The sequence below is a fragment of the Drosophila erecta genome, unplaced genomic scaffold (assembly GCF_003286155.1).
Source record: "Drosophila erecta strain 14021-0224.00,06,07 unplaced genomic scaffold, DereRS2 tig00000000-arrow-pilon, whole genome shotgun sequence".
Lineage (NCBI taxonomy): Eukaryota > Metazoa > Arthropoda > Insecta > Diptera > Drosophilidae > Drosophila > Drosophila erecta.
The window spans coordinates 26,637,226-26,661,663 of NW_020825194.1; the positions used below are offsets into that span (position 1 = coordinate 26,637,226).

At 43.5% G+C, this 24,438-nt stretch overlaps 7 protein-coding genes across 17 annotated transcripts; 2 read left to right on the forward strand and 5 right to left on the reverse strand.

Annotated features, from left to right (window-relative positions):
- Positions 1-1,619: 1,619 nt before the first annotated feature.
- LOC6552712 (facilitated trehalose transporter Tret1) lies at positions 1,620-8,589 on the reverse strand. The gene is made up of 6 exons (XM_026975802.1): positions 8,349-8,589; positions 4,115-4,223; positions 3,899-4,051; positions 3,292-3,477; positions 2,994-3,238; positions 1,620-2,864 (listed from the first exon to the last, which is right to left on the reverse strand). The coding sequence occupies exons 1-6, from the start codon at positions 8,373-8,375 to the stop codon at positions 2,100-2,102; spliced, it is 1,485 nt and encodes a 494-aa protein (XP_026831603.1). The 5' UTR covers positions 8,376-8,589; the 3' UTR covers positions 1,620-2,099.
- A 23-nt stretch (positions 8,590-8,612) lies between these two features.
- LOC6552711 lies at positions 8,613-11,423 on the reverse strand. Its single transcript, XM_001978967.3, has 3 exons — positions 11,097-11,423; positions 10,845-11,049; positions 8,613-8,891 (listed from the first exon to the last, which is right to left on the reverse strand). The coding sequence occupies exons 1-3, from the start codon at positions 11,288-11,290 to the stop codon at positions 8,613-8,615; spliced, it is 678 nt and encodes a 225-aa protein (XP_001979003.1). The 5' UTR covers positions 11,291-11,423.
- Positions 11,424-11,507: 84 nt separating this feature from the next.
- On the reverse strand, positions 11,508-14,027 carry LOC6552710 (E3 ubiquitin-protein ligase RNF4). 5 transcript variants are annotated; one of them, XM_015154083.2, is made up of 5 exons: positions 13,810-14,027; positions 13,330-13,759; positions 13,174-13,272; positions 12,479-12,923; positions 11,508-11,777 (listed from the first exon to the last, which is right to left on the reverse strand). In XM_015154083.2, the coding sequence occupies exons 2-5, from the start codon at positions 13,445-13,447 to the stop codon at positions 11,726-11,728; spliced, it is 714 nt and encodes a 237-aa protein (XP_015009569.2). In that variant the 5' UTR covers positions 13,448-13,759; positions 13,810-14,027; the 3' UTR covers positions 11,508-11,725. The 5 variants fall into 5 exon arrangements, with proteins under 5 accessions (XP_015009569.2, XP_026831518.1, XP_026831517.1 ...); XM_026975717.1 differs by having other exon boundaries at positions 11,527-11,777; positions 13,330-13,723; XM_026975716.1 differs by having other exon boundaries at positions 11,527-11,777; positions 13,330-13,756.
- Positions 14,028-14,231: 204 nt separating this feature from the next.
- On the forward strand, positions 14,232-15,289 carry LOC6552709 (vesicle transport protein SEC20). Its single transcript, XM_001978965.3, has 2 exons — positions 14,232-14,443; positions 14,497-15,289. The coding sequence occupies exons 1-2, from the start codon at positions 14,363-14,365 to the stop codon at positions 15,097-15,099; spliced, it is 684 nt and encodes a 227-aa protein (XP_001979001.1). The 5' UTR covers positions 14,232-14,362; the 3' UTR covers positions 15,100-15,289.
- On the reverse strand, positions 15,175-15,720 carry LOC113564119. Its single transcript, XM_026979238.1, has one exon. The coding sequence runs from the start codon at positions 15,603-15,605 to the stop codon at positions 15,339-15,341; it is 267 nt and encodes an 88-aa protein (XP_026835039.1). The 5' UTR covers positions 15,606-15,720; the 3' UTR covers positions 15,175-15,338.
- A 384-nt stretch (positions 15,721-16,104) lies between these two features.
- Positions 16,105-18,920, forward strand: LOC6552708 (THO complex subunit 1). Its single transcript, XM_001978964.3, has 5 exons — positions 16,105-16,310; positions 16,381-17,064; positions 17,313-17,599; positions 17,658-17,960; positions 18,015-18,920. The coding sequence occupies exons 1-5, from the start codon at positions 16,233-16,235 to the stop codon at positions 18,802-18,804; spliced, it is 2,142 nt and encodes a 713-aa protein (XP_001979000.1). The 5' UTR covers positions 16,105-16,232; the 3' UTR covers positions 18,805-18,920.
- Positions 18,855-24,336, reverse strand: LOC6552707 (serine/arginine repetitive matrix protein 1). 7 transcript variants are annotated; one of them, XM_026983666.1, is made up of 5 exons: positions 23,876-24,336; positions 22,434-22,790; positions 19,608-20,156; positions 19,493-19,528; positions 18,855-19,434 (listed from the first exon to the last, which is right to left on the reverse strand). In XM_026983666.1, the coding sequence occupies exons 2-5, from the start codon at positions 22,485-22,487 to the stop codon at positions 18,922-18,924; spliced, it is 1,152 nt and encodes a 383-aa protein (XP_026839467.1). In that variant the 5' UTR covers positions 22,488-22,790; positions 23,876-24,336; the 3' UTR covers positions 18,855-18,921. The 7 variants fall into 7 exon arrangements, with proteins under 7 accessions (XP_026839467.1, XP_026839468.1, XP_001978999.1 ...); XM_026983667.1 differs by having other exon boundaries at positions 23,677-24,336; XM_001978963.3 differs by having other exon boundaries at positions 18,855-19,431; positions 23,876-24,335.
- Positions 24,337-24,438: the final 102 nt, after the last annotated feature.

Genomic DNA, 24,438 nt, shown 5'->3' on the forward strand with positions numbered 1-24,438 from the left:
AGTAAATCACTAGAAAGTGGCATGACAAATAATAAAAAAAAATATATATAAAACTATTTTCAAACGCGTGATTTTTTGGGCGTCTCCTGAAAATAAATTTCTCAATCTTAACTTTCTACCTTTTATAGTCCTCGAGATCTCAACGTCCAATCGATCAGACAGGCGGACATGACCTAGTATTGCTGATCATAAATATGCATATGTCAAACAACAAAAAATCTATTTTAGTCTTTTGATCTTCGAGTAACGGGTACAAAGAGGACCTTAGATTTGTCATGTGATGCTACATGTTACCTTGATATACGCGATTCTCGTTGAGTAAGAGGGTAACTAGATTCCTTGAAAAGTATGTATCAGATATAAAGTACATATATTTTGAATAAAAATCATCGATTTGGCCATGTCTGTCCATCCGTCCGGATGAACTTCGAGATCTCAGACCCTATAACACCTAGAAAGTTGAGATTAAGCATGCAGATTCCAAAGACAAACATGTAAAAAAAGCAACCCATGATGCTACGCCCACCCTAACGCCCACAAGCTTCGCAAAACTTCAAGCCGAAACTTAGAGGGAATACCATTTTAAATTTTTGTGCAGTTTATTTTTAAACAATATGATAACATTGTTATTTGCGCACATTGATTGATAACTGATAACCCATCAATACATTTATTTACCAAACACTTGAAATTCACACAGGAATAAAAATAATCGGCATTGCTGTAAACTACTACACCAATGCAATAACGGCAATTAAAATCCAGTTTATTAGCTGTTTGTGATACTATTTTTGTAAATTCGCCAAGTGCTGCATTTTTAAATGTTATGTGTTGTTTTTAACATAACAAATAAACAGTCTCATAATTATTTATAATCAAACTTTAACAAATTTACATATAATTTATAATCAAGGTAGTTTACATGAATACGTAAAATATGTTAGCTAATATTAAAATATGATTGCTGTAAATTTTAAATAATTCAGCTTTTGTTCAAAATAAAATATAGTATTGCAATTGTTACCTTATTTATCCATTCACAGCTAAACCGTGCACATACATACATATATAGGTTATATCCCCCCGATTTATTTGCCAGAACGCCAATTGGAATTAGCGGCAATAGCTGTAAGCCCCATCTGCCAAATGATCTCCATTTGCACCATCATCCCCACTTTTCCGCCCCCCGCGATACTTGTCATTAGTGTTTATTTTGCTGCTGATTGTCGCCAACCTGTTGAGCATGTGAGCAAATACATAAACAAATAGGGGCTTCGATGGCTTCCTGTAATTGCGTTAAATATTTGCGAAGAACGCAGTGCGCTGGCTGGCGCGATTTCAATTTGCATTTGGTCGCCGATCTGGCGATTCCGACTTCGATGTCGATCAATCAATCAACCGACGATGACCTTGACACTCACCAAGGCGCGGGGCGGTGGGCGGTGGGTGGTGGGTGGTGAGTGGAATGGGGCGCTGTTTACTGGCGCCAGGAGTGGGCGTGGCCTGTCGCCAACGTCCAGCCGCTGGACTGCAATCGCCTGATAGTGATCCAATTTCACATTTTAAGGGGCGTACCCGGGCCTGGGGCTATCGCCCCCAATCTGACCCGCAAACACTTTACAGTTCCTGTAAAGTTTACATTTTTTATTATCAAATATATGTACATATGTTAAAGCTAGCACACAGAAGTATGAATATAGGTATATGTCTGTGCAATCCCAAAGTACGTTTACACATAACTGGGTGGAAGTCCAATCGAATCTTATATGGATATTTGGCCGTGACCATGAGTGCTTAGGAACTAGTTGATCTATACTACGTAACTGAACATTGTGGAACATCAATAAGTTAAGTTGCATTTAGCGCATTATTAGCCTTAACTCCGAAACAAATTGTAATAACATTAAGACAAATTACATATACTGGCTTTCGATGGGTTTTAGTTCAGTTGTGCCTGATTCAATGGCTGCTAAATCGTTGTAATTAAAAATGAAATATAGAACATATCTTTGCAAAGGTGGCAAAAAGCTTTGGCATTGGCTGCTTATTCAACGGCATTTAGCTAGAATGAACTATGGGATGGAGTCCTCCTGCGATCCTCAGCGTCCGCTTAACCAGCTCTGGATTTGGCTGGCACTCTTGCCCTTCGTCTCCTGCAAGACGATGGCCACGTAGGCAGTGGCTACCGCCATCCAGGCGCTGAAGAACCAGAACGGCACATCAGAACCAACTGATTTGAGCAGACTGAAGACCCATGTGACCAGGAGCACGCACACCCAGTTCATCATGACACTCAGGGAGACGGCGATGCCCTTTACGTCCGGCATGAAGAGTTCGCCCATCATCATCCAGGGAATGGGGCCGTAGCCCACCGAGAAGCTCACCATGAACACCACAATGCAGAGCAGGGGCAACCAGCCAATGGACTGGGACACATCCGTGTGCCTCTGGATCGTGTTGTAGGCCCCCAGCATGGCCAGGCAGACCGTCATAATCATGCTGCTGAGGAGCAGCAAGATCTTGCGGCCGGCCTTTTCGATCAGCAGGGAGGAGGCCAGGGTCATGATCACCTGCACCACACCCACCACTATGGTGCAGACGTCAGGATCCAGGGTGCTGCTAGACTTAAAGATCTCGTTCATGAAGAAAATCACGGCGTTGATGCCGGAGAACTGCTGGAATACCATCAGCAGCACGGAGATCACCATTCCATTCCGCGAGGCTCGGTTGCTGAACAAGTCCTTTACGGAGGCATCCGCTCCAGTCTGATCCAAGTCGTTTTGGAAAGCCTGGATGGCGCTACTGGTGTTGCAGTAATCTCCCCACAGCCATTTTAGTGCGCGATTCGCCTCGGAGCGCTTGCCCTGGAATTCAAAAGGGTACCACAGTCTAAGTCAATATGGTTCATCAAATCATTAAGATATATACGTTCTAATAGTATTGCATGCCTTCATAAAAATACTTTATATTGCCGGGTTTCTCAAGTCCCTTACCCTCTTAAGTAGATATACTGGAGTTTCGGGCACGATAAACAGGCCGAAGAGGAGCAGGATGGGTATGGCTAGGCAGAGCATGCTCAGGGTTTTCCACGAGACCAAAGCTCCCACCACGTAAATGAACAGGATACCGATCGTAAGGAGCAACTGGAACAATGTGCCCAGACTGCCGCGAATGCTGGTCTCCGCGATTTCCGAGATGTACATGGGAGCCACCACGCAGAAGCTGCCAGTTGAGATACCTGAAATGCTGCACATTAAATCATGCTCCAACTATCCAGTTTCCATCACTTACCGATTAAAAATCTTCCCAAGTAGAGCCAGCCGACGGAGTTGGCGAAACTGATCGAGATCCATGCCAAGATAAAGGGTATGTCCATCACCATGGCAGTATTTCGCCGCCCGATGGTATCGGCAATGTATCCGGAGGGCAGGGCTCCGAAAAGGGCGCCCAAGGGCAACATGGACACCACCCATGTTTCTGGAAAGCAATCGCTGGTTAATAAGTCCCAGAACCAGTTGTAATCAACTTATATACTTTATCTATACTGTTCATTATCACGTAAATCCCAACCAATTGTAACCTGAGATAGCAAAATGGCCGTAATAGTTTCGGTCAACTTAATGAATTGCTAGAACCGAAGACAAAAAAAACAAGTAACTGGCTAAATTACCTTTTCCTGATATTGGAAAAGTGAAAAATTACTAAGAGGTATTTTAAAATAATTACAGATACAATGGGATTCCCAAAATGTATATGTCCACCACTTGACATGTACCCTTAACTTGAATGGGAATCAAAATGCAAGAAGATACGTTATCAATGCAATATGAACATTATAGTGGCATATAAAGCGTTATTCTGTAATCTGAAAACTTAACGTTATAAGAAAGGTACTAACTTTGCGATTCGGTCAGTCGAATGTCATCCTTGGTGGAAGTCGAGTTGGAATTCAAACTGCTTTGATTTATGGTTCCGTTTTCGACAGATAACTGCGGAAGCACAGGAGACGTCCAGGATAACGCAGTTCCTGCGGCAACCGCGCCCAAGCAAACTGTAAGATATCAATTGTTGGTCAATAAATAAATCAATCAATAAATAAATTCATTGTGCCCACTTATCAAAGCCGCCACATATTGCCGGGTCTTAGAAGTCCTCGATTCGCTTTCTTGCAGGAGGTCATAGGTCACTGGATTGCGTGAGTCCCCGTCCTCCTGACTAACAGTCTGCAAAAAGAAGAATTGTTTACAGGATTATTTCACAATCAAATAGCCTCCATTCATAATGATTACGATTGCTGCCCTGCTCAGTTTCCTCGCTGGCCTGGCAATGATAATAGGCAAAATTTTAGTGTTTCTCTGGACAGCGATGAAAACCATATACATAACTGTGAAAATTGCAAGGACCCTAAGGAAAACACCAACATTTAGCGATGTAAGGAATCAATTTAAAGAGATTTCCCTCGGAAAAGCGAAAACCATTCTAAAGGAAAAGTTAAATAAACAGTGAACACATTTACGATCCAATTCTGCAACCACTACCCCTTTAAGAAATATCAACATTACATCCTCAATAGTAAATTATCATTTGCCTTGTAAACCACTGAACCTACTAGTACTTAAAACCCTTTTCCATTTAAAAACACACATTTTTAAATAAACTCTAAAATGCAATGCTGCGCAATTTACCTGCCACCAACGGGCCATTGCGCGGACCACTTTTTCCGAATCCATTCGAGGTTCGGCCGATTTCCGGGTTCTTCAGCCACGCCTTATATAAGAAAGAACGCACTGCGCCAAATTTGACGACTCTTTGTTGGTGTAAAAAACACTGTGTTATGGCTTGTACGAGTATAGATCGGATTATGTATTTCACTTATTTCTATCGCGTCCCATTAATTATCTTAGGAGCGCGTTCGCCTATATATACACGTATTCTTGTTTTGATTTTTCCGCTAATTTTAGGGGTTGCCTCGGGGGCAGTGGTTTGTCTCGTGCGAACACCTCGAGCAGACTGAATCGGTGGTCTCTTCGAAAAAACGTATTTTCATCTCGATTCTTGGCGAAGATTCTTCTATTGTGCATAGAACTTTTATTTCGTCTGGCACGTTTGTCGGCATTTTGTTGGACTGCCAACAAATTACGCGAATCAGATGCAAATGGATTTCCTCTTGAAATGGGATGCTCACAATGTGCACAGCCGAAAATAAAAGAACAACCTGTTGGAAGTATCTGTCTAACTAGCCCACCAATCCACCCATTCCCGCTATCGATCAACCAATTCCGAATTGCATTGTCGTATTAATTGCCCATCAAATGACTTCTATTGCGAAAGCACGCAAAAATTACGTATACGCCACGGCAAGCGAGCTGAGCAAAGTCCAAGCAAACGAGTACTTCCGCCAGATAAGATCAAATGGCTAAATGAGTTTCGGTGCGTTTGAGGTGCACTAGCCAAGTTCATCAGGAACCCGATTCTCCGGCCGTAAACAGGAGGAAGCTGGACGTGGCTGTTGATTCCTTAATGGATGTGCAGGCGCCCGCTTAAAATGTTGTTAAAGTGGAATGTCTAATTATAAGGTGAAGCACGTAGGTGCCTCTTAATGGCGTCAAGTGCATGCCAAAAGAAACCTGTCGCCGCATTTGCACCCAAACAAGTCGATCAATCGCCGGCGGTGCGAGCGAGAGGGCCCAGGGTGCGAGGGAGACAGCGAGAGGGGGTCAGAGCGATGCGACTGACACACCCACCAATCAGTGAGAAAAAAGCTTTTGAAACATATTGCGAAAAGGGATTGTTATGAGTTTTTTAGTTTCGACTTTTTGTTTTTAGATATCTTGTGTATTGCTAACTTAAATTGTATTCAGCTAAATACTTTCAGCTCCAAAAATCAAATCAATTCTAGTTCACTCTTGATATGCATAATAACATGCATTTTTCTGAAATCTTAGATGTAAAAAAAATAAATTAAACTTAATAAAATTGATTGGCATAATAACATGCATTCTTCTGAAATCTTAGATGTACAAAAATAAATTAAACTGTATAGTGTTTCCTAAAACTAACAAATGCAACATTTTACATTACATATTATTAAATAATATTTAGAAGAATAAAAATTTCTAAGCGATGGAACAGCGGTCTAAAAGTATGCTATTAAAGCGACAAAAGCGACTGTCCACTCAAGACCCCACTTCAGTAAAGGTGACCGAAATTTTGCCCAGTGTACGAATAGGGCTGCCAAAACAACACATGCTAATCTGCTTGCATCGTTCGCTGTGCTCTTCACTCTGTTTCTGCCTTCTGTTGTTTTTCCGATGTCAAGTTCGGCGAGCGCCTTGTGCCATGTGCCATGTGCCATATGCACATGTTGCACTTGGGAGGCCTGTTCCCAAGCACCTGCCCCGTTTTCCGAGTCCCATACCCATCCGCGAGTGGATGCCTTGGACGCACAATGGCCCTACGCTCGATGCTTCCGCCCACATTTTGCTTGGCTTTATCGGGAACGCGCCATGGCAGCTCACTCGGTCGGTAGACAATATCTTTTATTGACGCAATTCCCTTAATTTGCTCAAGTCCGTTGCCCATGCGGTAATTAAAGCGATATTGTTTACCCATGGATGTTGCTACTGTTGCAAGGTGTGCCTGGCATTCAAATGCTTTTAAATATAGACCATGAAAACGGCAATACCGCCATAAAGATTCCTTCTTGTGGCTTTTGCACTCCTTTGGGGCGCTTATTCAATGGGATACAACTTTAACTTTAATACCCGATAGAGAAAAACTAAAATTCTGTTCTTTTCCAAATAGTGTTTTAAAAAAAAAAGTGCTTAGAATACGGTGTAAATGTGTAAATTATGACTCATAAGGAGCTACAATGAATATTTTATTAAAACATACCCTGATTATAAGGGAGTAGGAAAGCAAAATGGCCCTACGAAAAGTCGAACTTCTAACAGCTAAGTGCGGGATATTTACATCCAATACAAAAGTTTAAAGAAACATTTCGCCGGATGCGATTGGCCATGAAACGCTACAACTTATTGATATGTAAATATTATTATTTGTACCCTGCAGCTTGCCCGACAGTTCAGTGCAGGCCAGATAAACCCGGAGTAAATATGTCAGAGAGCATAAACAACAATTGATTGGCACGCGACTGGAATTATGAACATTATATTATATTGCTGCAATGATTGCTGCCTGTTTTACTAGCCGATTTGATAAAGCGTTGGCACTGTGGGGCAAGGCCAAAAACCCAATCACGACTAGCCTTATCAGCCGAAAAGTGAATCACTTGACAGGCTAGAACCCGATCTTTTGGATCTTTTTTTTTTAATCCAAAGAACCCAGCGTCACGTCCAACGGTGGACAGCTAATTGGCCATTATCGAAAGCAGTTAGTGGCTGCGTGAACCGCACGCCGATCGCAGCTGCTACTCCCTCCGAAGTCTTGACGATGTTCCAGGCTCCCCGATAAGCGCCTACTGCTCATGCTCAGTTACGGGTGTACGACTTCCCAATGGCCCATCCAATCACCTGGTTAGAACCACTTGAGAGGCCTTGTCGAGTGGCAACCGTTCGATCGGCGTAGTCTGTCCCACTGCCAAGGGCAAGATAGGTTGGTGTGCCACCCCCCAAGTACAAAGCTCTCGATCCCAGGGCCCTAAGCCCACTCTAATCAATGGTTTATTGCTCTCGATAAGAGCTGGAGAACTTGGTAACCTAGCAAACGGAACCGTAAACAAAACTGTTCAGGGGGCAGGCTTTATAAATCTTCAACTTAAAGTACACTTTTTCATGGGGAGCTTTGGTTCGATTAGATATTTTTGCTGCCCACTTGGAAATCGTTTCGCAATTAGTCCTAATAAATTAATTCTCTGATTGAGGGCAAGATTTCGACGACAAATGCAATTTTAAGTAGCTAATTAAAAAGGTTCAAACATTTTTGCCTTGGTAATTGAAAAGTAGTAAGACCTAAAAACAAAGCTCAAGAGGCTTACAAGTTTAAACCGATTTAAATTGTTAAGAAATGGTCTAATATTTTGAAAAAACGCGGTTTTCATTTTTCTATCAGTCTGCACAAGAATTTCCGGTTCTTTAAATTTAAATTAATTTGAAATGGCCCTTACTAGGCACTGATATACTGATACTCAACCAAATTTATAAAGAATAGCTAATCTTAGCCATGCGCCACTGCTTGTTTATTAATAGCTATGTTCGCTCCAAAAATACCAAATTTACTGGTCAGCATGTCGTATGCGTAATTCATTTCTTACAGTTCATATTTTCCCCTAAAGGACTTAGAACTCAGATATAGGGCTAAAGCGATCCAAAATTGGTTAGTTCAATTACCGTTTTAAGTTCCTCGGTAGCCACCATGTTTCAATAACTTTCTAAGCAGAACTCGCAAATGCGAGGTTATATGTTCGATTTATTTTTGTTTACTTTGCTACTGGCACTTTTCTGATCACTCCAGTTCTCTGAAAGCCTTAACTATCGAAACGTGTGGATGGCCGCGATGAGCGTCCGAGCTGAACTGAATTTCTCCAAGGAAATCGCTTAGCAGCTAAGCGAAATAAGCGGCAGCTGCGTCGGCGACGGCGACAGAGGCTGATACTAGAAGCCTGATATCGCGGTGGCAGAGACAGCGTCCGCGGCTGAGTTACGTAGCCCGATATAATTCCGATTCATGCCCTGGGCTTCCACTGGGTTTCCTCTGGGAGGTCGGGCATCAGAGTTCGCCTTACTCGGGCGATTGTATGCGGAGGTAATCGACTGATGGTCCTGGTAGTTCTGGAACTTCTCCACGAGTTTGTCCAAGCCCTGTTCCAGTGACGGGGAGCTGACCTTGTGGAACACCTTGAGCACATAGTCCACCAGGGCCTGGGCCAGGTGCTGAGAAGTACAACGGAAGTTTAAGTTATTTACCACGGTAATCCCTAAAAAATATTGGTTCGTATTAAAACCTGATTTTTTTAGTTCGGCATCGGAGTAAATTATATAGTAACAAAATAAAATTGTAGCCTTTAAATTTGAAAATCTGAATAACTAGATTATGAGTAACACTGTTTTTTATTCAAGACAAGTCGCGACAATTTGTGTTTTTAACTTTTATGTAAGATAAGTGATTAATCTGTAAGTTATATATTAAACAAATTTATTACACATTTGTAAACCGAAGCGTTATGAATAATGACATATGTATAAAGCAATAAAAACTTGGACTATTACAACCGAAGCAAAAGTTTTTAGAATTACGACTTATATTATTTAATAATCTGAAGATATTAGTTTGGCAAATATCTCCCTTCCGCCTTTTTGTCTTTTGAATTTCGCGGCTATGTACAAAGCGCTACAGAGCTCGTATCTGGCAATACTATACATAATTTGAAAGGTATTGACATAACCTACAAAACGACGCTATGCATGATTAGTTTGGATATTGCGTTCAACAGTTATAGACGTGTAAACATGGAGTTCACTAACGCCGAAATTCGCGCTATTTTAAAGTTTTCCTTCGTTAAAGGCAAATCCGCCAGAGAAACGTTCCGTGAGATTAATGGTGTTTTGGGGGATGGTACTCTATCACTTCGAACCGCGGAGGAATGGTTTCGACGATTCAGACCCGGTGAAAACGACACCATGGATAAGCCAGCCGGCGGAAGACCTGTGACGAGAAATACCGATCAAATCATGGAATACATCGAGTTAGACCGGCATGTGGCATCTCGTGACATCGCCCAGGAGATGGGAGTTAGTCACCAAACCATTTTAAACCATCTGCAGAAGGCTGGATACAAAAAAAAGCTTGATGTTTGGGTGCCGCATGATTTGACGCAAAAAAACCTTCTGGACCGAAATAACGCCTGCGATATGCTGCTGAAACGGAACGAACTCGACCCCTTCTTGACGCGGATGGTGACTGGCGACGAAAAATGGATCACATACGACAATATCAAGCGAAAACGGTCGTGGTCGAAGGCCGGTGAATCGTCCCAAACAGTGGCCAAGCCGGGATTGACGGCCAGGAAGGTTTTGCTGTGTGTTTGGTGGGATTGGAAGGGAATCATCCACTATGAGCTGCTCCCATATGGCCAGACGCTTAATTCTACCATCTACTGCGAACAACTGGACCGCTTGAAGCAGGCGTCCAGAATTGGCCAACAGGAAGGGTGTAGTGTTCCACCAGGACAACGCCAGACCACACACTTCGTTGATGACTCGTCAGAAGCTAAGGGAGCTCGGATGGGAGGTTTTATCGCATCCACCATATAGCCCGGACATAGCGCCAAGTGATTACCACCTGTTCCTGTCCATGGCGAATGCCCTTGGTGGTGTAAAGTTGAACTCAAAAGAGGCTTGTGAAAAGTGGCTGTCCGAGTTCTTCGCAAATAAGGAGGGGGGCTGCTACGAGAGAGGTATTATGAAGTTGCCATCTAGATGGAAACAGATTATCGAACAAAACGGCGCATATTTGAACTAAATCCGATCACTGTAACACTTTTTATAAGGCATTGAATAAAGAGCAAAAAAGCGGAAGGGAGATATTTTCCAACCTATTATAAGTTTGAAGGGATGCCTATCGGTTATAATCCCTTTATAAAAAAAATCAATACGAATTGTCGAGACTTAATCTTAATTTTAAATTCAAAGTGAATACTTATATATAGTAAATGAATATAATTTATCAATTTATTGAGTTGACATGGAAAAACAAAATGCCTGAGTAGCAACTTCCTGTTTTTAAATAAAAATATAACCGCAATTTAGTGACACATTTATGATCACATATTTATCCAGGATTAATCTTAAATTTGAGTAAATAATTGTAAATCCAACCGCACTCACCCCAATAGAAACGGAGCCCACTTTGCAGCGACTGTGGGTGTGGTTGTTCTCATTTATCATCAGCTGGAACACTACTGGATCTTTCTCCTCGATTAGAAGTCCAAAAAAGTTGATAAATCGCAAGGCATGTGAGTGCAGGGCTTTCAGGTTGAGCTCAGCTCCGTTCACGAACTTTGTAATACCCCAATAGTAATCATTTAAGAAGCTGCCAAACATAGTTTTGAGGCATTTCCCGGTCAAAAGTAAACCTACCTGTAGAATACGTCCTGACCGTAGCGCCGCTTAAAGGGTCTGATCAAGTTCCACGCCTGTCTGAGGGCCAATCTTTCGCTGAGTGTGAAGCCCATTTCGTCTTTTATAGGACCAAACTTAATATTTGGTATGCGCTTCGGGTAGATAAGGCTTGATAAGGAAGTTTTCTCTCCAATTATTTCTTCACTCATCATCAAATTTTGTTTATTTTCACCAAATTTATCGAAATAGTATACAAAAGAGGAACAAGAACGCGCAATGAAAAATATTTAAAATGTGTGGATCTACTTTACATTGTTAGAACAAGGTTTTTCATAGCATACTTAGGGGATTGGAAATTATTATTAATCATTAAAAATAAAAACAAACCATTCGACAAGATCCTCAGATTCATAGAAACATTTTACTCCAAATACTAGCAGAAGTCGTATTTTTAGGAGTATAATTTAGAGACAACTAAAATATCAATGAAGACGTATAAAAATTACTAAGTTTGATACATTATAAATTTAATGGTAAAAGGGATGACAAAACATTACTTATAACTCTTGAATTTGTTGACTCCACATTCTCGAAATGCTTCATTTTTCCATCATTCTTTCGCTGTTCCATCTAGGTTCTATTTTCACTCATTGAATTTGTATTATTTCCAGGTTTGTCGATGCTTTAATGATTCTGAGCCTTCCACATGAAAAATGAGATTGGGACAACACTGTTATGCTATGCCGTTTATTTATTGTATATGTTACATTTTTGAATTGCGTTTGGAAAAACTTCAGTATAATACTTTGGCACGCCTAGTTGGCCTAATAGAATAGGAAAAGGCGCTCATAACCGTATCCTTATAAATTATTTTCCCTACTTTAGCCTGAGAATGGTTTTCAAAAAAGATAAGTTTTTACTTCACATAAATGTATTAGGAATATTTTTGGGCGTAACTGATTACAAGATTACATTCGAAAAGATCCTCAGATTCATAGAAATATTTTACTCTGAATACTAGCAGAAGTCGTATTTTTAGGCGTATAATCCTAAAAGACAAATAAAATATCAGTCAAGACGTATACAAACTACTAAATTTGATACATTATAAATTTAATGGTCAATGGGGTATATTAATTAAAGGAACTATTAATAATTTTCGCTATTTAAGCCTGAGAATGGTTTTCAAAAAAGTCAAGTTTTTACTTCACATATATGTATTAGGAATATTTTTGGGCTTAACTGATTATATAAACACATAGAAAAATTTATTTTTTAATCACAAGAACAGACATTGCCGTCTCTAACATTGTTAAGACTATTAATTTAAGTTAAGTTCAACCTATAAAAAAGTGTGGCTCACAGAGCAACTATATTAGAAATTAGTGTAAGCAACTCACAAGTAAATGCGAAAGAATTGACGTGCAGTCAGCTTCTTGTTGCACATTGGACATTTGTGCGTAGCACTGATGGCTGTTTGAATGCATTCCCGGCAAAAGACGTGTCCACATTTTGTTGACACTGGTTCGCGCTTCGTTACACTGTCCATGCAGACGGGGCACTTGTATGAGTCCTCTTTTTGGGACAGATTTACTTCGCGACTAACGCGTTTTGGTGGCGACACAGCGTCGAGATCCACTACCGGGGAATTTTCAGTTGACTGAACAGAGACGCGCCGACGATTAGGAATGGTGAAGGAGTCGTTAGAGGGAAGATTCAGTGGACGACTTGTTGGCCTGTCGGGGGTGCATAGATCGATGACAGCATCAGGCGCACGATTCCGTGCGGATCGAACCGGTGGTACAAATTCCAAATGGGACAGATCTATTACTTCTACTGGACTCACTACAGAAAAAGTAAGAAATGGTATACTGTTTATGTATAACTCTATACGCAAAAGGTTTTTAGTTTTCACAAAATTTCCTTTTTAAGATGAGTTTATACCTTAAAAAGTTCAAACAAATTTGTTTGTAAATTGTAAGTAAGCCATGAGGGTTCTGGGAAGAACTATGTCGTTGGCTATTAACAGTATCTACAGTTATCCCCCCGTCTTAGTTATGTGAAAACCAAATCGTTTATTTCAATCTGCACTTACTGGCACTTCTGCGGCGATTTCCACGCACCACTGTTGGCGTTGACGTACTTGTGGGAAAGGGGTCCATCTGTGCCACAACTTCCTCGCAGTAGCGATTTACTGAAATATGAAACAATTAACTGATGCCTTCAAAGATTTAGAACAGGATAGACATACTGCGATCCAATTCTGCTTCCATCTGGATAACATCCTGGGTAAGTGAACTGATCTGCGAGTGAGCATCGTCATTCGAGAGCGACAAGTTAGCCAGGGAGTGCGATTCATCGTGGCTCATATTCAAGGAGCTATTGCTTTGCGGTGACTGCAGTTGGTTTGAAGCTTCTCCGACCGAAGTAGTTTCGCTGGTATTAGATGTCGAAGATGAGTCTGATAAGTCTGAGCCTGATTCCACAGATAAATCACGATCTACTGGTGATTGGTATTCAAAGGACGAATTTGAACTACCAGATGAATGAGATTCCACGGATGTATTGGATCCGGAATGGGATTCCGCAGAAGATTCAGATACACTTGAGCTCGCGCTCGAACTGGAAACGTTGCTGTCCGCTGACTGACCAACGATGGATGATTGAGCAGTTAAGTTCTACTAAACAAATAAATCGGAATTAACTGGTTTCATGTCCAGGGAATACTTACAAAAGGAAAGATAGTCGAATCCGACATTTTTCTGGCTAAAAATGGCCAATTGAGGTTTGAAATGGTTTCCTAGTAAAGACAAAGGCAGGTGATCCCAGACATATATATAATGTGGTTCGACGTAGACCGAAATGTCCGAAATAGTTTGCTCCTTTTACGCGGCCAAAGCAGCCCTTAAAGATGGCACTTTACAGTCTTTCGGGCACAACAATTCGATCGACTATCGATACCATATTTTGCATTAGAATTCAGTTAAAAGTAACAAAAAAGAAAATACCTACATAGAAAACCATATTAATAATATTAGATTATTTTACATTTTTTAAAACATATTTTTTGGCAAATATAGTTATAGGAATTATGAACTAAGGTAGAGTATTAAATTTTATTACAAAACTATACCATCACTATTTAAACGATGTTTATCAGACAAAGTGAATGCCTATCGATTTATACCGCCGCAGTAGTGTTGAAAAATCGCGTGAATTAACGTTAAATGCACGTCACCAGAGCAATATAATAGAATATTTTTAAAAACAACAAAGTTGGAGCCATGGACAAGGATACATTTACTTTGCAGTCCATCCGGCAGGACCTTATCGACAACAATCTGCAGGCCAAGGCAATAATACAGGTGAGTGTTCGCCATCTGAAGAGAAAACCTAAAGACCGAGCTTTTGTTTCTAGGACATCCTGAATAGCCGCACCTCGATCGCCGAACTAGAGGAGCTGAACGAAGCGGGCCGCTCCAAACTGTCTGCTATCCGCAAAAGCATCGAGCGGCTGGACGACTGGGCGCGGGACACAGCAGACGCGGCGCTGGCCAAGGAAGTGGACACCCACCGTGATCAATTCTCCAAAACGCTGCAGGCGTTTCGAAAGGCAAACGTGTCCACAATGCTGGAGATCGAGAAGGCCAATCGAGAGGAGTTGATGGCCATTACCGGCGAGAGTGAGCTGCGCCAACGGACCACCACACGGGCGCGGCACAACCAGGGCAGCCTGGTCTCACAGGAGAACGATGTGACCGAGAAGATGCTGGCCATATCCCGGCACCTCTCGGAGACCACCCAGAAGAGCGCCGTCACCCTGGAAACGCTGGTGGCCTCGTCGCAGAATGTGGAGGCCACCAGCGACGAGCTGCAGACCACGGCCGGCACCATTACCATGTCCGGCAAGCTGCTCAAGAAGTACGGACGACGCGAGTGCACCGACAAGATGCTCCTCTTCTTCGCCTTCTCCTTGTTCCTCGCCTGTGTCTTTTACATCGTCCAGAAGCGACTCTTCTAGAGCCCGTCCCCAAATAGCTTAAGGTTGTTGCTTCTGTTGTCTATGAATAGCTAGATTAAGCTTAGCACATGATCGTAGCTTCTAAGCACAGCTCCTATATTTATTTCCTGTATTATTTCGTGATTTGCCTAAGTTGTAAACGTGGTTTCGATAGTTTAAAATACAGTCTAGTATATTAAGGAAAATGCAATTTAGATATATTTGAAATATTTGTGTTGTAGATAAAAGTGTTCAGCAGGCTAGTAAGGGCACCTAGGCACTCCTCCAGGGTTTGTAAATCCATTGGTGTTGACCAACCTGCAGATGTCCTTGTATGACCGCGCAGATTTTGCAGGCCGTTCTGGCTGTGGCTGCGCATAACCTCTGTTGTAATAGTCAGGATAGAACTGGGGCCAATAAGGACTTTGGTAATTATAATCGGGAAAATGCTGTTTGAGCGGAGAGCTGCAGCAGAACCCGCTAAGCGCCAAAATCCCTAGCAAAATGTATTTAATCGACTTGCGCATGACCACTCTGTCAAAGATTAAGATTCCGAATAAAGCCGTACCCGATTTGCATTGTATTTGGCTGGCCCACTTATAAGACTTCTCCGACCTCGCGCACGCAGTGGGAAGGTAATTGGAATCTGAAATCTATGCGTATTTGTCTGAATAGCTGATAGCGGATTCTCGTGCCCCGGCTCAATGCTATCGTTATCAACAAAGCATTAAGCTTTTAAATTGATGTAAGATGCCAAAGCAAGTATATTCAATTTGGAGATTTTTACGCTTAATAATATTCAAAGAATAATTGCTCGCTGAGAAAAATTAAGTTTGCGAATAACATTGAATACTATTGGAATCTATAGGAATCATCCCTATTAAATACTATTGAAAAGCGAGCAAAAAGTTGTGTCTCAAAAACACGTAATGTAAAATAACAAATTCGCTGAAAAACCGAATTTAAAATCTTTAATTTCCGTCCGCCTAAAAAAATCGAGATGTCATCGATATTTTGGTATTTAAAGTATTAATTGCACCGCACTATATACTAACCAAAACAAGTTGGCAGCACTAATCGTGATGTTTTGATTGAAAAGACAAATTACTTTATTGTTTCTAGCTGTTGTCGCCACAATTAATATTTCAAGCAAAATGAACACCGCCGTAGAAGTGGCTAACACGGCTTCGGGAAAGTTGGCCAATTACTTTGAGCTACAGACGGCGTTTGAGGTAAAACATTTTAGATGCATGGCTCCGAAGCCGGCAAAGATCGGATCTGATATGAAATATAAATTTTCAGAAAGCCCTTGAATTGGCCATCGCCGACGGCAATGTGGAACTGTTGGTCAAGGAGTACAACAGCTTCCCAGGCAACACTGATCACGACAAGCGCTTACCCATGGACCATGCGTTCCGGGTTTTACTGATGAAGCGGCTGTATGACGATGTGAATCGCATTGGAGAGCTGGTGCGCCTCTCCGTGGAAGCCACGCGGGCCGAGATTGTGTCTAACACCATACCTGTGGTGCTGCTGATCGACACCTTCGACGTGGTCACGCTGGACAAGTGCTTGAAGATATTCCAGTTTGTCGAGGAGATGGTGGAGGTTTGGAAGGAGGAGATTTTTTTCGCCTCGTGCAAGAACAACATCCTACGCATGTGCAACGACCTGCTGCGGCGACTTTCGCGCACCCAGAACACCGTCTTCTGTGGCCGCATACAGCTCTTCCTCTCGAAGTTTTTTCCATTCTCGGAGCGGTCTGGCCTAAACATAGTCTCCGAGTTCAACCTGGACAACTTTACGGAATACGGCCTGGACAGTAAGGACCACGACGAAAGCGACAACAAGGAGCTGGAGGACACCGCTGAGGACATCCCCCTAAAGATAGACTACGACCTATACTGCAAGTTTTGGTCGCTGCAGGACTTTTTCCGGAATCCCAACCAGTGTTACAATAAGGCGCAGTGGAAGATGTTTCAAATGGTGAGCAGCGGCTTGGAGAGCTTCAATTTAGATTTCAGAAACCTAAATTGCAATTACAATTGTAGAGTAAACCACACTCTCTCAAAGAGAAATAGGATATTTTCCATTTAGTTTGCTCCTAAATATGGATGACATGTTGTCGAAGATTATCAATTACCTGTCCCATGTTGCTTCATGTCTCTTTATTATAAAGATAAATTTTTGCATGTCCCATTAGGGACCACTATATTGCAAATTTCCCATTTCAGCATGCTGAAAATATACTACAGTCCTTTTCGAGCTTCAAGCTGGAGGACGTGCGTCAAAGTAGCAGCGATAATGCGAGCGAGTCTGACAACGCAATGGATGTGGATGAAGAGGCTGTTGACGCTACGGCGGTGACCTCCGTCATCAAGGCGAACCACTTCTTTGCTAAGTTTCTAACCAATCCCAAGCTTTTGGCTCTGCAGCTCTCTGACGCCAATTTTCGGCGTGCCGTCCTGGTGCAGTTTCTAATTTTATTTCAGTACCTGCAAGTCAGTGTAAAGTTTAAAAGGTTAGCATAATACGAAAATCCAGGGATTACGATCAAAATTTAATGATTGTACTTTCAGTGATACTTATACCTTGACTGCAGACCAAGCAGACTTTATTAAGGAAACAGAGTCCCGTGTTTATAAATTGCTAGAGGAGACACCACCATATGGTAAGCGGTTTTCACGGACAGTGCACCATATGCTGGCCCGCGAAGAGATGTGGAACAACTGGAAGAACGAAGGTTGCAAGGAATTTAAGAAGCCAGAGGAACCAACTCCCAACGAAGAGGATTTGAAGCCAATTCCCAATAAAAGACCACGACGTGCATTGGGCGATGCACTGCGCGATGCATCCCGCAGCGGAAAGTTTTATTTGGGAAAGTACGTACCGAAAGCAGGTGAAGCTAAATCAGTGCTAATATAATTTACTTCCAGTGACAACCTAACACGTTTGTGGAACTACTCTCCAGATAACCTGCAGGCCTGCAAGAGCGAACAGCGTAACTTCCTACCGCTGTTAGAGGCATATTTAGAAACGCCGCACGAAAAGGTGGATCCTGCATTTGAGTGGCGAGCACTGCGTTTGCTTGCCCGCCAGACTCCGCACTTTTTTACGTCGCTCTCTCAACCATCGAGCAAGATCTCAGATTATCTGGAACAAGTGCGCAAACGTCTCATCCGGGACAAGGAGCCCAAACCAGCAGCCCTGTTAGGCAACAACTCTTCGGAGAATACTTTTGGCTTGTCGGCCAACAACGCTCAAACGGAGGGCGAGCAGGATGCTACAGTCGCCTTTCAGGACGGTGAACCAGAGCAGGATCTTGAAGTAGAGGACAACGAACCTGTGGTGGAAGAGGTCGATGAGTTGCCGGCGCACGAGAAGCCCCTAATGGTTACCAAAGAGCACATCCAAGAGGTAGCGCCATTGATAGGCGAGCCATGGATGAAGGTGGGAAAGAAGATTGGCTTCACCAACGACGAACTCCTCTTCTTTCAAATGGAGCATCCTGCGGCCAACGTGGCCTGCGTACAAATGCTGACAAACTGGATATCCGATGACGACGACGCCACTCTGGACAACTGGGCGTACATGCTGGAGGGATTGGAGATGAACAAGGCTGCCGAAGCGGTGAAGGCCATTATTGAGCGCGAAAAGTCTGGATCTACTGCCGTGCCAGCAGTGCCTTCTGCTTCGGATAACGACGTAGAGGTGCTCTCCGATTAGCCTCTCCATGACCTCCCTACCCACCCTAGTTATAGGCTACTTTATATTCGTTTCAATCATCAAACTTATTTATCACAAGTAAAAGAATAGGCATGTTCACCGATTCCCAATCACCACTCAACGCCTCTTTGTCGCGGGACCGTTCCGGGGCTTGTTGTGCACCATGTTAACGCACTTGGGGATATGACGCTCCGCGGCCTGTTCGTTGAATCGGCGACCGCAGTGGGGACACTGAACGTAGTCTGGATTCTCCGAAGGCGGAGGCGGGGGCAGGTCGCTCAACTTTCCGCCGCGCGCCAAATGCAACTGAACCTGCTTGGCCGCTCTAATCGACTGAATGAACTCCTCGTGCTTCTTGCGCCAGTTGTTCTTCTTCACTCCAGTGGTCAGACCCTTCTGCTGGGCAGCACTACTATACGTGGAACGGTTGCGATTGCCCTTCGACTTCTTGTTGTACGTCTCGGCTTCGGTGCCCTCGATCCGTTGCTTGGATGCGTCGAATATCTTGCGTTTGGTGGTCACCATGCGCTGGCACACCGCCTCGTGCTTTGCCAGACGATCCGTGTTGAAGTGGCGTCTGCAGTAGCGGCATAAAGCGGTGCCCTCTGGGATCGCAGACGTTGTGTCCTGCTAGCGAAGGGTTACCTTAGTATACGCCTACTACAGACAGCTATTCTACGATACTCACCATGTTGACCGTTTTAACTGGGGATTTGGGCTCAGCCTGGATGGAAACAGAGAATATATTTCCAAATATGTTTACCTTGAGACTGACACCTCCGTGCCACTTTGATGCTACTTACCCGTCGCATAAGTGGCGGAGAAAGACGAGTGGCTGGCGGGGCAGCTGCAGTTCCTCCAGCTAATCGATTGGTCGTCTGAATCTTGGGACTGCGTTGTGGCGGGGGAGAACGTTGGGGGAGCGTGACCTGCTGGGCTGGCGGCGTCTTACGCGTGACGACGGGCTTCAGGTTCCGGTTCACAGTACTCCGGGGGGTGGCGAACTTATTGTTATTGCTGTCGCTAGTAATCCTCTTGCCTGCATTGGGTGCATCCCGGATGCTCATGTCGGACACGCCCTTGACGAGACGCTGCATCGGAGGCTGCGGGCGAGATTTTGATGGCGCGGGTGGCGAGGGCAGAGTGCCGATCGGCTTGAGGGGATTACTGCGGTCAATGCCCGCTCCGCGGCGACGTTCGTCGAACATCTGCCGCACTTTCCCATTCCCGATCAACCTGGTGGTAGCGGCACTGGGCGCTCCAGTTGCCAGATTTTCGGCACTCGACTTTATACTCATCAGCTCCCGTCTGCGCACCTCCTGCTCCTGCTGTGTTCGCTGCTGGAAACGCATCTGGAAACGGATTAAATGTATAAAAAACTTAGTAACCTTTTAAGGTCTTTCTATTACACCGGCTATACAAAATTCAGTTAATTTTTCTCAGTTTTAAAATGTTCTATTTGTCATATGAATCATTATTTACTTCCAACAATTTTAATTTTTGTGAAAATTACTGTGTTCCTCCTTTTCTAATTGGTTTCTATTTGGGCTTACGGGTGCAGAATAAGTGCTGTTACTGCCACTGGGTGGCAGGTGACTCAAAGCCTCCATGAGGCGCCTGGCTGCCCAGGACTCGTTCAGCTTAAGGGGCAGGATGTGATCCTGGCCGAGCTCCGACTCGAAGTCGAACTGAACGAGCTCTCCGTTCTCGTCCCCGTCCGTCGCTTGCAACATTCCGGGCCGGAGAGCGCGTGACAACTAAGCGCAATGGACTGGGGCTGGACTAATGTCCACTTCCCCGAGTGGAGTCATTAAGTGCACAGGTTTCGGTGTGTTTGCTCGTCTATTGTAGCGATGGGGTGGTGTCACCCCCGCTTTTAGTGCCACCTCCAGGCCCTAGCGAATAAATCCGTGCCCACTTACGTGCCGCCAGTACATAAAACCCCTAGTCACCCGACCCGCCTGTGCGAAGGAAACCCTATCCTGTTCCCGGGAACGGGTCGAGGAAAGGGACATTGGTGTGGGCATGGGTGTGGGCGTGGTTGTGGGCATGCTCCTCCCGTCGTTGTCTCTCCAAATGGTGCGCTTGTCTTCTGCCTCTGGTGTCCTGGTAGTGGCCTTCGAGCTCAGCCATGGCCACCTGGCAAGTTGTCCGGGCAAAAAATGCAAGTCCTTTGTGTATATCGGACACTCGAGAAATCCTAGCTGTCTGCCCTTTTGTTTAGCTGCCCGTTTGTTTTTGTTGTTATTGGCTTGCAATAACAACAAAAAATCAATGACTGCAACGTTGCCAGGACACGGCCCACATGAGGATACATATATACGAGCACCCAACCGCCTTACAACCACCTTCCCCAAATGCTCAGCAATTGTTGAATGTCGCCGATGAAAAGCCGCTATAGGTGACAAAGGACCTTCGCATTGTCCTTTATCCGCCCGCCCCTTCGGCGATAAAAATCGCTACTATTTTCCCAGGTACATTTTATGATTGATGAATTACTATTGCTGGGTGGATGGGCACTCAAAGAAAATTCGTAACCCTCGAGATGCATATAATATAATGCAACTATAAAAGGCATCGCATTTAGGTCAATATTTAATCAAGCTACCAAGCTACTAAAAAATATACTGGAGCCTAAAAAATATATCAATCTATAAATATATTATAACGTTTAGTTGACTTTATAATCAATATTTATATTTTAATTAATCAAGCTACCATCCTAAAAATATACCGGAGCCTAAAAAAATATATAAATCTATAAATATATTATAACGTTTAGTTGACTTTATAATCAATATTTATATTTTAATTAATCAAGCTACCATCCTAAAAAATATGCTGCAGCCTAAAAAAAACGTCTATAAATATATTATAACGTTTAGTTGATTTATATTTTAGTAACTACTGCAAGTAATAATTAATGTGGTATAAATATATCGCATTTGTTGGATTTTACTCGATTTCCCAACGTGTACGTGTGCATGTTTTCGCTCTTAATGTCAACCCTTTTCGAAAATTGAGCGCTAATACTCGTACAGCGACGTAGTTTGGCTAACACTAATTACAGCTAATCGCGTGGAAATGGTCAAGCCCCTTTTGGATGCCGCCCTCTCTGTTAGCAGTAAACATATGGCACTCCAGGAGCTTATGGCATTCCTATGCTTGATGCGTAGGCGACAAAAAGCTCCCATTACCAAATATGAGCAACGGCCAATACAATTTAATTAGCTGGCATTTTGCCTGGAAACTTCATCGAAAGAGCCCGACACAGAAATTCACCGAAAGCTACTGACCATATAGGGTTCTTCGCGGAAATTAAAGTGGCTTTCTGCTTGCCATGCTCCTAAATATATTTATCTCGACTTCCTTAAGTTTGGGCAGATATGGTAAATGTTTTGTTATAATATCATATTTCGTTGAACGGGTGCATTCGTCACTATCTAGTCTTGTTTTTGTTTGACAAAATACAAGTTTTTTTCAGAATTGAATTTTTAAATGGGCGGCAAGTAAATAAAGTACTCCAAAACTACAGACCAAATGTAATACGCTTATAGGCTGGAATAATTCCAATTTTTGCGGCTTAGTACCTACCCTAATTCATATTTGGGATTGCAAAAGACTCTCACCTGCATTTGCGCCAGCCTTGAGGTTTTCATATCTCCGGAACCTTGTGACGCCATTGCCAAATGGAGTCTGTTTGATTCGATGGTAGTCGATTGAATTCGCTGCGAAGGCTGCGGAGCTCGTGTGTGGGCTTGAGCCAAGGTGATGACGCGACTGAGCTTGGCTCAGAGTGTTTGGCTACAGCAGACCCGCCTCAGACTCAGTCTCAGATTCAGTTCCAGTCGGAGACTACGGTGAGTCATCCAAGTTGGCACAAAACAAACAAACCGTCGGCAGTAGCGGCGGCAGCAGCAGGCCAGTTAATGTCGCCAGGAGGCGTCAGTGGATGTGGTTGGATGTGGTCGGACGTGGGTGGCGGTCTGGAAGTGGAAGTGGAAGCCGATGAAACCGCTGATACCACTGCGGCCGTGCCCAGATCAGGTCCCAGACTGAAGCTAACAATTGTGGGCTGATGGCCGCTCCTAATACGGTGCGATCAATGAACAAACCAATTTAATTCACTTTAACTTCGATGAAAGTCAATGGTTATCGCTACGAATGATTATAAAACTACAAATCTAGACCGAAAAAACTCGCGAAAGGTAGGAAACTGCGTTTGAAATTTGTTTAAATTTGCCAGTAGATCTTAAACACGATGTGGTGCCGAAATCTGAATCATTTGGTTTCGATTGAATGGAATTTGGGCTGACAACTGAATAAGGGTAGAGAAACCCAACTGACTGGACAAGCAAGGAGCTCCTACTGATGGAGACCTAACAAAATTACTCAACAAGTGCGGATTTACAAAATGTTTACAGATAAACCGACAAATATGGGTTTTAAAATGGGGTTTTAGTTAACTAGTGTTCGAGTTGTCTTGATAAATTATAATCATTTTTTGTAAAATATTTAAATTATAAAATGCTACTTATCTTTGGTAGTTATATGTTAGTCAAAATAAAATGTATTCCTAACAACACAACACAAAAATCAATACACGATATGGGATTTAAAAATGTTCCAAGTATAATGATATATGGCATGATGATATTAAGAGTTCGGTATCGTATACTATTTTCCATGTTTTGTAGCATATGGCATAAATTCCCATGCATTTATTTGAATAATTTTCGCCATGATGAGGTGTAAAACTAGTTGCATGATATGCTGATTCCGCTTCATTTGCTGTTTAGTTGGTCTACATTTTAAGGCTTAAGCGCTAGCTCTTCTACTTCTACGGGTTACTTGTACCACATCTTTTCTTACCAAAGCTATGTGGGTCCTGGGGTGTACAAGAGCCACCTCATCCGCGCTTCCCAAGGCTCCGCTCACTCCTACCCACACCATTAATTTATGTATATTCGGTTTTTCGGCACACGTCGTTCGCGCTGACTAATAGCCAGTTTGCGCCGGCTTTGTTTGTGTTTGGAGCTGCGATTTGCATGCCCCGCCGAATGGAACTCACCGTCTTGCCAGCTGAGTGGAGCAACGTGTGACTCCGCACTGGGCCAGCCGGTGGTTTCTCCGATGACCTGGAGCGTGGACAGCGGGCACGCGAGTTTATTGACACACAACGGAGGCACTCAAACAAGGATTGAACTTTAGAGCCGGACCGCGAATTGGGTCATCGGGGGATAGGTGGTGGCTCCTCTGTGGGCAACTGGCCAGCTGTTGATGGCCCGTAATTACGCATACGCCGAGTGCTCCTCGGCGGTCTGGGCTCGGCTTGCTGTTGCTGCTCCTTACTTTGAGGGTTCCCAGGAGCCGCGCGCTGGCGACTGTTTGCTTAGAAGTTTGCGCGCTAACTGAGACAAGATTCCGATTCCAATTCCGATTCTAAACTCACGCGCCGCACCGATGACCGACCGGCACGAGCAAGTGGCGAAGTTGGGGACATCGAGTGCTGCACCGCCAACTGATCTGTTCCGTGGCTGTGGATGAGTATGTGGCCGATGGCGTGTCGGGTGAGTCAAGTGAGTCAAGCTATCGGGTTGGAGCCCCTCCACAACGCCCCCCAGTGCACTACGT

What these genes read in the sequence shown, in the direction of transcription:
- LOC6552707 (XM_026983663.1), bottom strand. Translation starts at nt 20,537, where the DNA reads ATGTTGCAAGCGACGGACGGGGACGAGAACGGAGAGCTCGTTCAGTTC. An exon ending in ACAGCACTTATTCTGCACCC is followed by an intron (nt 20,157 to 20,357) that starts GTAAGCCCAAAT and finishes ATCCGTTTCCAG; the next exon opens with ATGCGTTTCCAGCAGCGAAC. An exon ending in CTCCGCCACTTATGCGACGG is followed by an intron (nt 19,529 to 19,607) that starts GTAAGTAGCATC and finishes GTTTCCATCCAG; the next exon opens with GCTGAGCCCAAATCCCCAGT.
- LOC6552709 (XM_001978965.3), top strand. Translation starts at nt 14,363, where the DNA reads ATGGACAAGGATACATTTACTTTGCAGTCCATCCGGCAGGACCTTATC. An exon ending in AGGCCAAGGCAATAATACAG is followed by an intron (nt 14,444 to 14,496) that starts GTGAGTGTTCGC and finishes TTTTGTTTCTAG; the next exon opens with GACATCCTGAATAGCCGCAC.
- LOC6552710 (XM_026975716.1), bottom strand. Translation starts at nt 13,836, where the DNA reads ATGTCGGATTCGACTATCTTTCCTTTT. An exon ending in ATTCGACTATCTTTCCTTTT is followed by an intron (nt 13,757 to 13,809) that starts GTAAGTATTCCC and finishes TTTGTTTAGTAG; the next exon opens with AACTTAACTGCTCAATCATC. An exon ending in AAATCGCCGCAGAAGTGCCA is followed by an intron (nt 12,924 to 13,173) that starts GTAAGTGCAGAT and finishes CTTTTTCTGTAG; the next exon opens with TGAGTCCAGTAGAAGTAATA.
- LOC6552708 (XM_001978964.3), top strand. Translation starts at nt 16,233, where the DNA reads ATGAACACCGCCGTAGAAGTGGCTAACACGGCTTCGGGAAAGTTGGCC. An exon ending in AGCTACAGACGGCGTTTGAG is followed by an intron (nt 16,311 to 16,380) that starts GTAAAACATTTT and finishes ATAAATTTTCAG; the next exon opens with AAAGCCCTTGAATTGGCCAT. An exon ending in AGTGGAAGATGTTTCAAATG is followed by an intron (nt 17,065 to 17,312) that starts GTGAGCAGCGGC and finishes TTCCCATTTCAG; the next exon opens with CATGCTGAAAATATACTACA.
- LOC6552712 (XM_026975802.1), bottom strand. Translation starts at nt 8,375, where the DNA reads ATGGTGGCTACCGAGGAACTTAAAACG. An exon ending in CTACCGAGGAACTTAAAACG is followed by an intron (nt 4,224 to 8,348) that starts GTAATTGAACTA and finishes TTCTTTTTGCAG; the next exon opens with ACTGTTAGTCAGGAGGACGG. An exon ending in ATATGTGGCGGCTTTGATAA is followed by an intron (nt 4,052 to 4,114) that starts GTGGGCACAATG and finishes GATATCTTACAG; the next exon opens with TTTGCTTGGGCGCGGTTGCC.
- LOC113564119 (XM_026979238.1), bottom strand. Translation starts at nt 15,605, where the DNA reads ATGCGCAAGTCGATTAAATACATTTTGCTAGGGATTTTGGCGCTTAGC.
- LOC6552711 (XM_001978967.3), bottom strand. Translation starts at nt 11,290, where the DNA reads ATGATGAGTGAAGAAATAATTGGAGAGAAAACTTCCTTATCAAGCCTT. An exon ending in GGTCAGGACGTATTCTACAG is followed by an intron (nt 11,050 to 11,096) that starts GTAGGTTTACTT and finishes TATGTTTGGCAG; the next exon opens with CTTCTTAAATGATTACTATT. An exon ending in TGGGCTCCGTTTCTATTGGG is followed by an intron (nt 8,892 to 10,844) that starts GTGAGTGCGGTT and finishes TGTACTTCTCAG; the next exon opens with CACCTGGCCCAGGCCCTGGT.